Source organism: Pistacia vera, unplaced genomic scaffold, assembly GCF_008641045.1.
Source record: "Pistacia vera cultivar Batoury unplaced genomic scaffold, PisVer_v2 Contig487, whole genome shotgun sequence".
Taxonomy (NCBI): domain Eukaryota; kingdom Viridiplantae; phylum Streptophyta; class Magnoliopsida; order Sapindales; family Anacardiaceae; genus Pistacia; species Pistacia vera.
Window position 1 is genome coordinate 353762 of NW_022196320.1, and position 18477 is coordinate 372238.

At 33.5% G+C, this 18477-nt stretch overlaps 1 protein-coding gene across 1 annotated transcript; it reads right to left on the reverse strand.

Annotated features, from left to right (window-relative positions):
• Positions 1-1582: 1582 nt before the first annotated feature.
• On the reverse strand, positions 1583-4670 carry LOC116104889 (laccase-14-like). The gene is made up of 6 exons (XM_031391330.1): positions 4584-4670; positions 4307-4458; positions 3800-4044; positions 3573-3701; positions 1969-2913; positions 1583-1850 (listed from the first exon to the last, which is right to left on the reverse strand). The coding sequence occupies exons 1-6, from the start codon at positions 4668-4670 to the stop codon at positions 1813-1815; spliced, it is 1596 nt and encodes a 531-aa protein (XP_031247190.1). The 3' UTR covers positions 1583-1812.
• Positions 4671-18477: the final 13807 nt, after the last annotated feature.

The following is an 18477-nucleotide window of genomic DNA, read 5'->3' on the forward strand; positions in this document are numbered from 1 at the left end:
CCAAAAGCTCGACTCGGTCGGCTCGATTACACTCCTAGTATTTCGGGTTAGGGATACTAAACTCATCTCTTTCCGTTTCAATTCATGATTTAATTTATCCCCAAACACACCTCGTCTTCCAAATTAACATCCTTACCCTGCCCCTACGAAACATCAAACCTGCCATCTATGTAAACTTGTAATATTAAGGATTAGGGTATTTTGATATAATGAACGAAATTCAATAATTTACCCATAACATTCTGTAAGATTCCATAAAATCTTTTCACTTAGCTTTCAACCTTCGGAATATATTACATGATAAATTATTTTGTTCTTCTGTTTCTTTAGTACCTTTAGTGGTTGATATACTTTGCAGTTCCTTCGATTATGTTTACAAGCCATTTTCAAGCTTTTACTTTTGCAAACTTAATTATGATTTATATTGGCGAATCTATAGACATAGCCATAATTGACCAGTTTACAAAATATAGTCTTTTAAAAAAAATGTAGAAAGGACACGAGTTGAATACTCAAATGAAAAATTTAATTATAAAAAAAATTGTAGAATGGCAGATTAATTATTAAATTTATTAATCAGAAAATTTTCACTACAATATATAGCTGGATAGACATAACATCCAATTAGCTTTAGTCAAACATTATTTAAATTACTGTTTTTTTTCTTTCTTCTTTCCTTGAAACTCTTGTTATAATGACAAAATCCATAATCGAAATTAAAGACTAGAGATTATAATTTATATGCATATTTTATTGTAAGATAATTAATTATATACAAGAAACGAAGATGACTTGTCCCAGTTAGATTTCTTGAAGTGTTGATCGTGTTAGCATTGGCACTTAAAGATTTAAGTTGAATAATATCGGGCAATACAATAATACAAATTAAGATCTGCTTAGTAGGAAATTGAAATAATCGAAGGTTTTTATCATAGAGGAAGCCTGGTCGATGATTTGTAGGTTAAAGGTCTGATAAATACACTCAAAAATCGAAATCTTGAGGGATTCTTTTTTTTTTTTTTTTTGAATTAATTGTAAATTTTTTCACTTGGTTTAGGGTAGTAATATTAGACCAATTGATTAATCAAAATTGACCTCAATTAAAACTGAAGCTCAATTAGAGTCAGGGAGGCTTGATATTTAAGTTTTGTACCTTAGATTTATTATTGGACATTTGACGACTTCATAGATTAAGTTATAAAGGAGAATTACATATATTGAGTATTAAAGTTTGAATTTTGGATTAGATGGGAGTTAATGTCATTGCTTACGAAATTGGACTGAAATATTTCCGGTTTTACTTGACATCGTGAATTTTAATAACAACTCATTTCAAATTGAATAATTCTATTAGTTTAATATAGTTTTACCCCCAGTGAATTAGATCGAAAAGTCTTAGATTGATGATAATTTAAATCGATTATATGTAGTTTTGAAATATTAAGTTGTTTATAATATAGTTTTACTCTATTGAATTAATTGAAAATCTTCAGATTGATGTATAAAATTATAATTGAATTGAATTCCATTTACAGGTCCTTTCAATAGAATCATTTGGAATTGAATACATAGATAATGTCAAACAACTCTTTACAATTCCGAATGCTCACACAAAATTTGCGAGATTCAATATTGTCATATTGAAATTACAACTGCGAACGAATATATGAAGTCAATGATCGATGGCAAATTCTTTATAATTTAACTAAGATAAAAATAGCTTCAACAATCAACAGGTGGCATGCTTGGAGGAGGTAACAGACGTGCATTTGATGCGTTGCCGTTTCTCACATAAAACCGTATTCACCCAGCTCAGTGTCTATCTAAATGGCAGTGCATGAACCATACTCCTGCTTAAAATACCCCCCCCAAAAAAAAAAAAAAAAAAAAAAAATTACTTTATAAACGTGTTCTTAAAACGTACCTTAAGATGATCGAAATAGTAAGGGAAAGAAGTGAACAACGTACCGGGATTATTTGCCTTGAATCGAATGGTGGTCCATCCGTTTATCGGGACAGCAATGGTGTTTTGAAGAGGAGGATCGAAAAGATTATAATTCAATGGATCTTTATCTTTGTCGAAATTTCCGAGTCCCCATCCAACGACATAGAAACTGAATCCATGTAAATGCATGGGGTGATCTGCCCCCGCAAGAAGATTTGTTCCTTGAAAAACAAGCTCAATTGTAGAGTTATAATCTAGGACTCTCACCTCAGTGGCTCGTCGTGGTATCTCAAATTCCAATGGCAAATTTTGAGCTGTGTAATTGAACACCAATGGTGGAAAATCTGGAAACTGAGTTCCAAAGACTCCATTGATGCTGTTATAATAAGCTTCTAGTATATCGATGGATGGGTACACGAAGCTTATATTGTTTACACTAGAAGAAAGTCTTGTCCCGTTTATTCCAGCACATGAACTGTTTGGACACGGAAATGCATTCACTGAAAGTGTGTAAAAGAATTCGTAAGTAATATTGGTCGGGACATCAACAGGGTGATTTACATCGGCTAAGCTTCGAAGTCTTCCGGTGAAATTCACTGACGCGTTTGTGTCGTTATAAAGGGGAAGATTAGGGAATGAGGGTGTTGACGACGGAGTGTAGTTTCCATTGTATTGAATAATAGCTGTGGTCGTTGTGTTATCAAAAGAAGTATTAAATACGCTGGCGTAAGTTTTAGCTGCCATGTAGTAATAATCAGGCTTTTGATTAGCGTATAACAGGACATCAATGGTTTGACCAGGGGAAATTGTAATGTAATCGCTCGTGAATGGCTTCGTGTAGCTCGCATCTGATCCTACCACAGTGAGAGAATGATTTGCAACAGCGAAGAAGTGAATGTCTTGCACGACAGCGTTGATTATCCGGAGAAGATAAGTCAAGCCATAGTCAACATTTAGCATAAATGTTCCTGCAAATAGTAAACTAAATGAAAGCTTGTTGATTACACATCTCTATTAGTAAATATAAATTAGCATCTCCTGAACCGAGCCTAGTACAATGTGTTTATTTTTTATTGCTATGTGATTCCTTTATTATATTAACAATAGTTATAAAATTCATCATAAATCTTTCCGCCCATTTTATAAATACTTAAATCTGCAATAAAATTTAGTGTGAATTTCGTGTAAGGAATCGTTAAATCTCTCCCATATATTCAAAACTAACATTTTCTTATACGTGTATAATTAACGTATACTCCTAAATAACAAACAATATTATATTCCATTAATAAAATATATATCACTAATAAATTTTTTTAAATTAACTAATTAATTATATCTAAATGGTTAGACTGCTATATTACATTGGCAAGTTTTACAAGCTTTGACGACCAACTAACAGCCATATATCAGACGTCAAGTTCAGTTCCAATATACATTTCCGATGAATGTTAGCTTCCATATTTGAACTAATTTCGATATGGAGTATATAACTATATATATGCTGAATAAGCCTTCTGGGCAAGTGCCATCTGCTCAGTTGCTATTACGTTAAAAATAATCTAAAGTTTTTTAAAATTATAAAATATAGTGTAATCAGACTAATGTTGATAATATCAAATGTGACCTGGACTTGAGCACGGATACAGATCGCCAGGTTGACCATTGATCATGTATGCATCCGAAATATTTGGATCCCCTCCGGTCCGCAGAGATTCATCATACACATCATAAATATTGCTCTTCCACCACTCACCTGTAATTAATTAAGGAACCATAAACAGTTAATTGGAATATTCATTGTTTCAAAAAGTTTGTATCAGAAGAGAATCTGCCAATATCATGTGGCTCGACCTAATATAATAGGAACTTCAACGTCAGGTTTTGGAAACGGATAGCTGTTTCCATTCTCGGGATATATTACTACAATACCATGAACCGTTGCTCTTGCCCAATCGCTATGGGCATGCCACCAAAGAGTCCCTTCTTCTTTTGAAAATATTATCGTCTGAGTAAAGTTTGCTCCTGGTTGGATAGGGCATTGTGTGATCCATTCAGGACCATCAGACCATGGATTCCGAGGCTGGTTCACTCCATGCCTGCAAAGTTATCAATACTTTTTTACATTGATTGCAAGAGATCGGTCGATTACAATTACATCGTAGCAGGCTAAAAATTTTATCCCTATCACACTTTATGCTGAGAAAAACAAAACACCTCTTCCGATGCAATACTTTGTCGGGAGAGGTGGTTTAAACTGACGCCCACATCTGTGTCGGTAAAAAACTCATCGGAAAAGCTTATTTTTCTTGTAATATATTGGTTTGGATGTAACATAAAGACAAAAAGGTTCAAATTTACCAGTGAAGTGTGATGTTATAGTTGGCGTTGTTGATAACATCTACAATGATTGTATCTCCTCTGTTTACATATAGCGTCGGTCCTGGAAACTGTCCGTTCACCGTCAAGATGGTATTATTGTTGCAAAGTCTTGTGTATGGAGTTTCCTCCACCTACAACAATTATCAAGTAGTTATTAATATAATTCCTTATAAATAAGATGCAGAAAATAGTATTGTAGAGGAAGACTAGCTTTTAAAATGGCTCAATTTAGAGGTGGCACTGATATAAAGCTTACCACAAATGTGTAACGAGCCTGAGGATGACAATGAAGGATTCCAGCATGAAGTATAATACAAAAGACTTGTAAGCTGAAGACCTTCATGGTTAGCTCAATTTCTCAGTGATTTATTAAGCCTATACAGATCTATGTGATTGAGTATTGAAGTACATTATATTAATTTGTGAATGACACTTTTTTTTTGGCTATCACTATAAGCGAAAATTAAAAATTATTATGTATGATCGGTGGCAGTCTAATTTTACTTACCTTGATTATTTCAACTTAAATTAACTGCTTTACTCTCTTTTGAAGTCCACCTCTACAATTTTAAGACTCAAGTAAACAAATGTAATTGGTAAATTGACCTAATAATAAATAAACAAAGAGAGGCTTGGTGTAGATTGGTTAGATTTTCAAATTTTATTCTAGGAATGCTTGTCAGCGGACGAATTGAATTGGACCCTTCAAAATACTTATTTTGACCCGTTCGATGTATAGGTAAAAAAATATGTTTCCTAACTTATCTTGGTTCAGAAGAAATTAATTCCGCAGCAAAATTTGACTTCTTCAAATAGATTTAATCTATTTTGTTTTACCAAATGAAAAGCTAAACCAAATTAGAAGATATTTATAAATTAAGGTGTGCGTTCATAGGCGAGAACTTTGACGGCGAAGGGTGAAGAATTTCGAAGAATCCAGAAAATTGAGAGAATTCTGAGAAAGGATCAAGAATCCTTGTAAATTGTATTACCAGAATCATTGAATACAAGTCTAAGCGGGATTGCAAATAGGTGTTGTGTAAAACACATCGTTTTAACATTATTACAATAAAGTTCAACAACTTCTAAAACTCAACACGTTGGTCCTTTACACAATTACAATAAAGTCAAATAACTTCTAAAGCTTAACACTTTGGTCATTCACCAAAATGTGCACTGATTTTCCAGAAGGTAGAACTGGCACAGGAATGGGAGACGGCTTGAAGATATAGGGACAGGCGTCCCTCTTCATAAGGGCGAGTGTCCTTGCCTTGGTTCTTCAATATGCTCCAAAATTGGATAGTACAAGGGACGGTCATGAGGACGGGCGTCCTTCCTTCAGGATCAGACGTCCCTTGCTGATTTCACTTAAATTCTACATTTTCATATAATTGTTTCTAGTGCATTCTGCTCAACATTCCCCCTCAAACTTGACTGCCTGTGTATTCTGGAAAAACAGTATGCCTCTTTTACATTTTCCTTACTTAACATTTTCCCTCAAACTAAAACTCAATTCTTCTTTCTCCTATTCTACTTTCAATTTCCTACTAGGATCATTTAACTACAATCTCACATTTTGCAATTCCCTGCTCTTCAGCTTCAATTTCTTCATTAGCTCGTCAGTTTTAATATTTAGATAAGCTCTACAATTTCACTGCACACACTTCCAACTACTTCAACTACTATTTCTACAGATTTCAGCATTTCCGACTACTTCAGCCAATTTCAGGTCTTCGGTGTCAAACTTTAATTATTGCAAACACCTCCAACTACTACAGCTACTACTTCTACTGCAACTACTCTACTCCACTGCATCAGCTTTGCGGTTACAAAGTAATACTGTTTTCTACTATAACTGTTCTACTCCAGGTGCAACTGCCTATGCATTTTCATTAAGATTAGGCAAAAAGGATGTAATATTTAGCTTGTCTCTTGTTAGGATATTGGAATGTTGACGAGGTTGACTTGTCAAGCTACTTAGCTAACTGTTAAGTAGTTTATCTTAAAAGTTCTACTTTACTCCTTTTGTATATAAGTGTGTAAATTATATTTTTTATCATTAATAAAAATTTCAAGTCTTCTTCTTGAATATTCTCTCTTTCTTCTTCTTTCACTATCTCTATTCTTCACTTTCACTATCTCTATTCTTCACTTACTTGGTATCAGAGCCTTTGACAAATGTCGAAAATGGCCGATTCCTATTCAATTTCTTCCTCTTTTGATAAATCGAATAAGAATTCAAGTTCCAAGCATACCTCTGATTCAAATAATTTTGTCAGTTCTTCTTCACTAGCTTCATTGACACTTCCTATAATCTCACCTAAACTAACGAGAGACAACCATCGTTTTTGGAAGTCACAAATTCTCTTTGCTATCGGAGCTCATGATCTTGAAGAACATCTCACTAGACTTATATCGTGTCCTACTCCATTTGTTAGAATTGAATTGGATAGCTCAAGCTCAAAGGTAACCAAAAAACCCAATTCGGAATATACACTTTGGAAGAAAAATGATAAGTTACTAGTGAGTTGGTTATTGTCTTCAATATCAAAGTCTACGTTTCTTGTGATTTCTAAATGTCAATTTGCCACTGATATTTAGCTTACATTGGAAAAAAAATTTCTCACTGAGTCCAAAGCTAAAACACTCTATGTTAAGAGTCTTTTGCAAAATATGAAAAAAGGATAATATGGGTATGCATGATTATTCTCAAAATGAAAGGTTATGCCGAGAATTTATCTGCAAGTGGTGATGTCTTACTGGTTCATTATGCTTGAATTAAGGTGAAGTGTTGTGCAGAGTTTTGTTTACAGAAAGATGTTAGATTATGATAATGCTGACTACCAAAGTAGTGACAAGTTGTAGAAGTTTTGCTTTACACACTTATATACAAAAGGAGTAAAGTAGAACTTTTAAGATAAACTACTTAACAGTTAGCTAAGTAGCTTGACAAGTCAACCCAGTCAACATTCCAATATCCCAACATCCTTCCTTAAACAAAACTTCTACAACTTGTCACTACTTTGGTAGATAGCATTATCATATTCTAACATCCTTCCGTAAACAAAACTCTGCACAACATCTGAAACCTATTGCCCAATAGCCTATGTGTAGAGCCGATCGTCACGGTCATAAAATTAATCCTAATTACTGTAGTTAACAGTAAGAAGGGTTGAATACAAAGAGAGCAATTACTATCAACCTAATGTATATTCAAGTAATGATAATGAAATTGGCAAATTGATTAACTAAAAACTAAGAACACTAATTAATTGTAAGTAATTAAGAGCGTAAAATTAATAGCTAAGTAAAACACAAGGCTAGGCAAATTTCCTAAATTAACACCTACAATTCCTCTCCTCGCTCTCAGATTTCCTAAATCTACATGGCTACGCAAATCACCAAAAACATCTCCTAGCAATCTAGGTATAATCTATCGTGTCTCCCTACTGATTTACTCAGAGTCTGATTGGTTAAAGATTATCATCGATTGACCAAAAAACACTAACCATTAAACACCACTAGTTTGTATGATGCTAACAAATACAATTTGTCAACCTTGTATCATCCAACCAACCAATTATAGAACAAATGCATCCAGAGTAGAAATGATATTAAATGCGAATATGAATTGATTGCAATCAGAATAGAAGCAATTGAAAGTAATAATCAACATTTAACAATCTCATACCAACATTCAATTGTGCAACAAGTTCAATATCAATAAACATTCTCAATGGGCATTATCAATTCAAATTGTCATCCATCACAATTATATTAAAGTATTACGAGCAAACTAATTAAAAAGAAAACAAATAAAATATGAATACAAAACACTTAAACACATTGTCCAAAGTTCAGGTTTAATCCAACTAGTCGAGAGCTGCCGTAAAGAGGAATCGTGGCAGTCGATCCTAGTCTCACCTACACTGTAATGGCAACCGGAAGCTCAACGCTCATGGTGGTGATAACGAAAGTTAGAGACAATGAACAGTTATTGGTCATGGTGAACACAAGTTGCTAGTGGCAGATGGAATCTCAACAAGATAAGATGATTGGTCGACGGCAGAAAGGTGAACAGATGTGGTCGAGAAGATGAAGAGACATTGTCGTCGGCGAGTTGCTGTGTTTTGTGGCAAAATGAGGTGGAACTATGCCAGAAAGTTAGAGATATGGTAGATAGAATGGCCGGTAGCAGAGGAAGACAAATCGATGTCAAAGAAGCCTAATCATCATGGCGGGCACAAAATGGAATCATGGCAACAAGAAGATGAAACGGTGATAGAAATGCTAAAGGATGCTAAGGAAGAGATGGCCGGTAGCTGGGGAAGCTAAATAGATACCGGAGAAGACCGATCGACACCGCAAAATGGAGTAAAAGTGATTGAAAGTTAAAAGGATGTGCAAGTGGTGGTGGAATGGTGAGGAGATGAAGGAGATGAAGACCGACCAATGCTTGGGGAGGTGGATTGTCTTCAGAGGTCACCGAAAAATGGGGTTGAATGATTACTTGCCTTTGACCTGGTGATCATTGATGAGTGTTGGAAATGCATGTTTATATTTACTGATTTGGAGATGAAATTGTAGGGAATTTATGGTTTAATGCATTACTTATGATGATATTCCTTGCATGTTTCGTTATCAAATAGAATCACAGCTTTGTGTATGTTTTTAGGAATTTAGGTGCAAAATTGATGATTCGTACATGCACTAATGTTCAGCCATCAAGAATCATTAGAGTGCGAATGAACCAAGACATGAAGAAGAAAAAGTGGAATTTCAAGGATCAACGCAGTCATAGTTTTGCTGCAGCATGAGTTTATTATACCACGACATAAATCGACGCAATGCTTGTTGTGCCGTGGCGTAGATCTATGGCGCCATGACATATATTGGCAAATTCCAGCTCGCATCGTAGAGTGGTTGGGTTTTTGTCGAAGCACAAATTGCCAGGAGTTGTGCCACAGCGCCAATCGAGCAAAATGCAAAAATTACGCATTTGCAACACTAATTTGACTTCAAATATTTACCAAATTGCCATTATTTGTAAAAAAAAAAAAAAAAAAAAAAAAAAAACTATATAAGGGCAACTAAATTCTATTTTCAAAGAGTTTGAAAATATGAGTGTCATGATTCTTTCAGTATGATTCGCTCTTAAGAATGTTCCTGATTGGATGTGATAATAATCAGGGACAATATTATCACAAGATCAGCATTACTGTGTACTGTAATTGATTAGCATGAGATGTTGATGGTTGGGTGATAAGACTCATATCATAAGGGCACAAATGATGAAGTGGTTCATTAGAGAATGAAGCATCGAACATGACCGCTAGACGATTGATCACATGGGTATAATATATTTAGTCAATGATCATTGTTATGTGCATTAGTGTCACTTTATCCTTAGATTTGAGATGTGATCATGTCTTGTGCATGGGTGCTTGTGGTTCTTCAGTACATTATCACTAGATTGTTTATATCTAATGTGTAGTGCTTATTGGTCATGAGTTAATCATGCGTAGAGTCAGATGTGTATTCAATAAGGAATATGATGGCTTGGATATTACGAGCTTGAGTATTCCAAGGGATCAACGAATGTGGAGGAAGTCTTTGACCAAAGTATTTGTGTTTTATGAATAGTTTCATAGAAACACTGTTTCACGTTCAAGATGATCTGAATTATGTGATCAAGTTAGAGATTTGACTATACCATGGTTTGCACTTGATCGGAATACGATATTGGAAGGAATGAGGTGACATGACTGAAATGCTTAATTTTACAAGTTCATATGATCCCACTTCATTCATTGATTGGGGGCCATGATATACTGCTACGTGTCACTCATGGTTTCTAAGAGAGATTGCTATCAAGAGTTTATATTTACCTTACTGCCAATTGATAAATAAGCCTAGAAAAGTCACACACATTATGGATTTTTAAGCTTAATGGGAATCATGGATTTTCTCATTAAAGAGTTAATGAGGATATCTAAGTTTCGAAAATACTAATTGACTAATTAGTAGAATTGGTTAAAAGGGTATTTTGTAACTGGATAAATTAATTAATTGTTGATTAATTAATTAAAAATTAAGTCCAAATAAGGAGACTTTAATTAATTAAAAATTAAGTCCAAATAAGGAGACTTTATAAATGAGTTTAATAATTAAACTTGGATCCAAATTGGGCTAGCACTCAAATGTAGGGGTGAGCACGAGTAGCGGGTAGAACCGGAACCTGCGGGTAGAACCATAATAGAAACCGATATTGTGCGGGTATGTTTTGGTTCCATTTTTTTGGAACCGACGCGGTGCAGTTCCAGAAGAGAAGGAATAGATCAAAGAAGTATTCTTATCTGGGTTCGAATATGTTGGGCTGTCTGCCATTCATGTGTGGTCTATGAAACCCAAAGCAATGACGAACCAAATTTTGAGCCGCTTGTCACTCTCTTTGAGAGTAAGAAGAAAAAGAGTCAGAAAAAGAGAAAAGAGAGAAAAATGATTGTTTTTGGATTAAAGAGTTCACAATCCAACGTTGAAATTCCTCTGATTCATCATGTTGTTTATAGTAAACTACGCATCTAACGGTTTGAATCCTCATTATTCCTCTTGTTTTGCTTAAATTGGTGAGAATACTCCAACTTTTTAATTTGATAATGCAATTTATTGTTATCCATTTTCAGCGAAAATTTTGACGATTATGTATATGCATGTCTCTAGTTTTTTTCTAGGAAATAACTTTATTGTAACTCAGTATTTGATTAGTGAAAGCTTTTGTGTAGGTGATTGTTTATTGTTACCTCATGGTTTTTCGTCTTGTAAGGTTTTTCATGTAAAAAATTTAACATCTTAATTTAATTGTAATTACATTTTTTGTTTGGTTATCTTTTTTGGTGATATATCACATGGTTTTGGACTATATAATTGGACAAAGAGGACAAAGGTTTTACTTTACTTCCTCTAAATCTTGTGGTTAGTGTTGAGTTTATGGGTATTTAATTTTGTTTTCTCTTATGTTGGATATATATGTGTTCCAAAATTTATTTGGTTTGCAGTTTTTTTTACCCCTTAAAATCATCAATTTTAACAAATAAAATTCATGAACTTTTTAAGGATAATCTTTATTCATGAATTTTAGAATATCATCAAGAATTTCGACACATGAATTATGTGCATACATTTATTTGATACGTACATTAGATATGTATATACATATATAAGAGTCTGTGATACATTTTGAAACATATATATCATAAATTTACGAGTCATTTATTTTGGAATCTGACTAAAAAAATTAGAAGCAGTAAAACCCACAAAAAAGAAGTCACTTAACATACGTTACATGTTAAAATTAGTTCTCTAATTTTATTAATTTTGCATTCTAAACTTATACTTGACATAATAACACTAAGGAAACATAAGATTGAGTGGTGTTATTTAAGCCCCACTCAATCTCTTTCTAAGCCTCAATACCAGGTTTTTTTTTTTTTGTTTTTTTAATACTATATAATTTTGAACTTTGTAATTACTATAAAGGGCATTTAATCTTTTAGTATTATTCGAATATTAGAAAACTCTTTAAATTTTACAACCCTAAATCTTTTTTTATACATTTAAAATTATGTTTTCAAGATTAAATGTTTTCTGAAGTGATAAAAGATGATTTCTAACAAAGGAAAACAATAATCATTGAAAAGTAAGTTTTTATTTTTTGATCTTTTGTCGTCTTAGTTTTCTTGGTGAAAAAAAAAAATTTCATTAAAAAGTTTGACACCGAGCAAAGCTCTCATTACCCTCTTCCTATAAGAAAGGTTCTTTCCTTGAAACAACATCCCTTTCTTCTTTTGCTATTTTATCAGCTTTTATTAGCAAAGGAGACAACTAACATATTTAAGAAGTATTTTGAATAAAAAATATTATAAGTTTTGAAGAGAAAATATGATACTGTTGAATGAATTATGAATGTTTTTAGATTTAACCAAAGAGGAAAAAGAAAAAAAAAAAAAAAAAAAGCACTAGAATATCACCATGGAGAAAAATAGGTGGTGGGGTTAAAGAGATTTAGTAAGAATATATTAAAGAGGGGTAGTATTGGAAGAAATAAATAATTTTAAAAACAATTTTAATTATTATCAAAGTTTAGAAAGAAATTAGGTGGGCTTAATAACACCGCTCCATGATTGCACATGAATGGATCGTCCTTAATTTAGTTAAGCCCAAAAGCCTTATTAGTTTTTCATTAAACTACATCAAAGTTGAGGTTACAATCTTAATATACTTCATAATTTTAAAAAATAAATTAAGAAAATAAGTTTAGTTGGGATTTCTAACACTAGTTTTTGAGTCACTAATACAGCCCAAGTGGTAAATTTTACTATACTTATAAAGTCATCTAATCTTATTAAAATCATCACTTTGTATATTTGTTAGTTGTTACATAAGAAATTTGTAATATAGAATTATTCTTCTACAAATTTGTATTTAATTATTTTCAAAAAAAAAAATTTGTATTATAATTAATGTTAACAATTTATATTTTATCATAAACTAGATTTTTTAAGGTGAAGGGTTCTAGAAATAGATAAAAGTTTTTTAATTCATTTATTTTTTTGTAATATTTAAAAAAAAAATTGCAAAAGCACTTTTATGGAAAAAAAAAAAAAAAGTTTTCAAAATGCTTAAAAAAAAGGCACTTGTAAGTGCTTTCTAAAGAAGTGCTTTTCGAATAAAAAAGAATAACACATGAATTTATATTTTTCCTTTTTTGATCTGATGTATATATTTAATTATGGATGTGATACGTGATTATCTATAGCTAATCTCAAGTTAAAACATCAAATCTGAATCTGAATTATATGATTTAATTCATTAAAGAAACAATAAAAATAATTAATAGCACTTTACTTTTACTTTCATATATATAAATCATAAAGGAAACAAAAAATAAAAAAAGGAGGAATTATTAATAGAAAAAGGGAGCAAGAATGGTCACCAATTTATTGGCTTTTTTGTCACATTGCAATAAGGTCCTTTTCATCAACTTTGTTTTTAAACGATTGAGAGGATTCTTCCTTCACCATCCACTTCGTCATTGCATATGTCATTTTTTTTATTAATGTCAAACAAATAAGCTCCAATGATAATCTTGTAAATTTGTTCACTAAAACCTTACTAGCAACAATATTTAAAAAGTTAGTGCATAACATCCATATGTGGTGGCTTTAAAGGTAACTAAGTTAATTTTGTCATTATGAGGGGGAGCATTGATCAGGGGAAGATTGATTAGGGAGAGTTTTGGAAAAGACTATTGGATTGCACATATATGCTTTGTATTCTTTTTCCCTTGATCAAATTTTGTCCCACTGGGTTTTCTTAACAAGTTTTTTACTTGAGGCAATATGAAACACATCCAATACAACATTACAATTTCATTATAGAGTTGAATTTCTTTTCTTTGATTTTTTTGTTCCATTGAGTTTTTCCTAAATAAGGTTAAATGCAATTATCTGTAAATGGTGGATTTACGAAGGAGAGTGTTATGGCAGACTTCCACCAATTTGACACATGACCCATGCAAGTTCACATGAAGATACACGGCCAATGCAAGTCCAACTTGAAGATAATGATTTGTCATTAGATAATTAATCCTTATGAGAGGTATGTTGGTGAAGAAATAATTAAATTTTGAGCTCATTTCATTCACTTTATGTGTACCTCAATTGAGCGAAAGAGTTAATAAAAGTTTCTCATTTCAGCCCTCTTTATTTTGCTATTTTACTTTTCAGTTTCTCTTAGTTTATTTTATTGCAATTACACCACTAAAATTATAACAATATCCAAGCTATTGAAAAAACCGTATAATTAAGTATTTTTCCTTGCATTATAGTTAATATGTTACTCCATTAGACCCATAAATTACATTTTCTAAATATTTTTGTCTAATCCTATTTATTGTATGTATATATGCAGTAACATTTTGTTTTAATTGTTCTTAGAGGAAGTTTATAGTGGAATGTAATAAAAAAATCCTCAATGAGATGAATACATGTGCATTTGTCCAATCTTATATAGGACAAGTTCGAGTAGATTAGTTATTTGTTTAGAGTCATAATAGTTTTTTCTATTTTAATTAGATTCTAAATGTTGTTCTTATTAACTATCATGCCCATAATATTAAGGGTAATTACATATTTACATCGTAATATTATAAGAACAATATTCTACAAATACTTGAACAGGCATTCAATATCACACCTATAATATGAAGTGTATCTGCACTCAATAAAGCCTTGTAATTTATAGCCAAAAAAAAAAAAAAAAAACAAACGCATTTGTAACTAAAAAGTGTGGGAAATTTTTGTTTATTATCAGGATCTTAAGTCTTTATAGGATCGATAATGAATCGTTTTTTAATTTCAAAATTTATTCAAATATTCATAAAATTTTGGGGATCCCAATGGTGTGAGGTGGGGGCGGAGAGGCCTTTCTTATCCCCCATCCTCCACCCCACCTTCAATTTTGGTTTCCATTCCCCATCCATTTTCTCAAATTATTTGAGCCGAGTGGGGATGGGATGGGAATCCCCACATGGGGAGTACTTTTCCTATCCCCACGCTATTTTCGCATATAAAATTTTTATTTTTATTTTTATTTTTATCTATTAGATATTAGGTATTATATATAGTCATTTAATTTTAATCTAACTATTATCTTATCTTTTTATAAGTATACATACTATATGAATAAATATTTTACATTTATTATTATTACAGAGAACTGGGGTGGGTTTGAGTTAGGGATATAAACTCATCTCTTTCCCGTTTCAGCTCGGAGATTTAATTTACCCCGAAGCACACCTCATTCTCTAAATTAACATCCTTATCACTGCCCCTACCAAACATCAAACCTACCATCTATGTAAACTTGTAATATTGAGGATTAGGTTATCTCAATATATACATTAACCAAATTCAGTTATCTTAACCACTAAAATTCTGGAAGATTCCACAAAAATCTTTATCACCTAGCTTTCAACCTTTGGGAATACATTACATGATAAATTATTTTGTTGTTCTTGTTTCTTTAATACCTTTAGTGGTTGCTATACTTTTCATGTTCCTTGGATTATATTTACAAGCCATTTTCAAGCTTTTACTTTTGCAAACTTTAATTGTGATTTATACTGTCGAATTGATAGATGATCATAATTGACTAATGTTGGAGTCTCACACCGACTAGGCATGCTCAAACCCACTGATTTATAAGAGAGGATAATCCTTCAATTTAACAAAACCTCATTGGGTCAAGAGTCAAGCCCACCTCAAATTCTATCATGGTATCAGAACCCAGGTTTAGTTGAGCCCCATATTTGGGCTTGTTTGTGTGTTTGGGTTGGTTTGGCTATCTTGGTGTGGGTTAGTTTGTCTATTTGTTGAATCTGAGCCCATATTTGGTGTGCTAGGCCCAATTGGGTTTGTTGTGGTTTTTTTGGTTTGGATCCATTTGGTTTTGAGAGACTAATCCTAGAGTTTGTTTTGCAGGGAAAAACAATACAAGAGACAAGAGTTGGATTAGTGAGACACAACAAGGAGAGGAGCTGGCAGGGAAACCCTGCTCTGATACCATGTAAGAATCTGGTATTGGAGTGGCATTAAGAGGCAATTGAGTTACCGAAGAGTCCCAAGAAGGATACAAGAGAGGCAAAAGAAGCAACCTTAGTTGCTGAGTATGCTGAGAGAATACAAACTGAATGCTTAACCAACAAGTGAGGACTTAGAGCCAACAATTACCTCCATCAATAGACATGACCCAACGTATGGGCTTGACCATGAGAGGGAGTGTCGGAGTCCCACACAGACTAGGCACGCTTAAGCCCATTGGTTTATAAGAGGGGGTAATCCTCCCATTCAATAAGGCCTTATTGGGTGAGGAGTCAAGCCCACCTCAAATTCTATCATGGTATCAGAGTCAGGTTCAGTTGAGTTGGGTGCTTGACCAGCGGGTGAGGAGTTAGAGCCAGCAACTACCTCCATCAACAGGCATGACCCAACATATGGGCTTGATCGTGAAGGGGAGTGTTGAAGTCTCACACCGATTAGACACGCTCAAGCCTACTGGTTTATAAAAGGGGATAATCCTCCCATTCAACAAGGCCTTATTAGATGAGGAGTCAGACCCACCTCAAATTCTATCAACTAGTTTACAAATAGCCTATTTTTTTTTTTAAATGTAGAAAGACGAGTTAAATTAAAATTTTAATATTTTTTTTTTATGACCAGGAGTGTTCGGATCAGCTTGCGCACACTTCACCTAATCCCTCGGGACCCTTGAATTATTGATTGAATAAGAGCTCCAATGGTCACCCCTATTTGGGGTCAATGTGAATCGAACTCAAGACATCTTGAGTAGTACACCCAAAAGTCCTAGCTGACTACTTAACCACCCAGTCATGGTTAAGAAGTTCTTTCATTAACGAATATGTTCTTATATTTGTAATGTAGAATATAAAAATTGAATAGAGATGAGTGTATAGAAGTTTAATAGAGAAATCAAATACGTCTTGATAAATTTTAATATCAATTAAATATATCAAAATTTGTTGAAATTAAAGAAATGGTTCATATCTATTCACTCTATCAATTACCATGCTGAATCTAATGTATCATAAGGGATATACTTTTCCTATCGTTTTCTATGGATAGGATAAAAACAATTCTTGAATGAAGTTTTTACAAAATAACATCTTCCAAAAGATATACAAAATATGCCCATAATGGATTTAATTTCTAATTTCCAAATCATATTCGAAGTATACTTGGACTTGAATAAAGATGCCCACCATTGCTTTAGAAGAGTAACAGGTTTGCCAATTTCACGGTAGTGAATTGTTTGAAATCATAATAACCTATTGTTACTGTGAATTATGATACATGAATGAGGGAAAAATTAATATCATTGAATTATTCACATTCCTAATCTTGTGTCCTTCCACTTAGGTGAAAGATAAATTTGTACAAGCCTTTGGGCTTGTGTTCCTTTACTTAGGTGAAGTGTGAATTTGTACAAACCCTTGGTTAATTTTAGTTAGGTTTAAGTTTGACAAGTATGATCACAATTGTACTACCAAAAATGTAGAATGTTATGCCTAAAAAAGTAGGGCTGATGTAGAGTCTTGTCAGCATGGGATGGCCAGAATTTAGGAAGATTCTGCAACCGTTCAAAAGTGGCCACGCTGCATGATGACGTGAGCAGCATGCCCCTGTCAGTACAGTGGGTGAGCGCCAGGTCAGCGAATGGTTAGAAAACGTCCATGTGTCCAATCCCTGTACAAGTCGAGGAAATAACTTGGGTAGGTGAGGAATGGGACACAGAGAAGGATTTGCACGGTATCCACGCCATTTGCAGATTTAGTAATCATTACCTTGATTCATCTCACTATAAATGAGGGACTTTGCGGGATTGGCTAATTTCACTCTGGAATATCATACCTCTCTCTCTCTCTCTCTTGTATTCTCTAAGTTGTAACTCAGCTCGCTAAACGCGACCTGACCTTACTCTTATCAATACAATATTAGTGGATGTAGGATTCGCCTTAGAGCATCCGAACCACTTTAAATATTATTCTTCACCCTTTACTAAACTAAATACTTCTCTAACCACGTGTGACTTCTAAGCCCACTTAGCATTTCTAACGTGCGAATAGTTGATGTCAAAATCAAGCATCAACAGTTTGATGCTAGAAGGAGGGCCTGATTTGGTACCTGTTCTTCATCAGGAGAATCTCTGACTAATCAGTCCCACTACAGAAAATGGCTTGTGACCTTGAATTTGAGTGAACCAATTATGGCAATGAAGAGATACCCCACGTATAGGAGGACACTTCTCCCCAAGTGCTAGCAGCCCAACAAAATATCGTGGGGGATATTCTTTCAAGCTCATACCTTGATCCAGCCGTCATGAGTTACCTAGGGAGGTTCAACAATACTCTCCAAATGGTCAGCCAAAGGCTAAATCGATTGGATCGGGTCATGCCACTCGAATCCAATGAGGCGATGCCACCATTGAAAACGCTTGCAGGTTGCATGAAAGCTCGAAAAAGGGCAAAAGCTCATACCACGCGCACTACAGCGTGTCAAAGAAAGGGAAAGCAA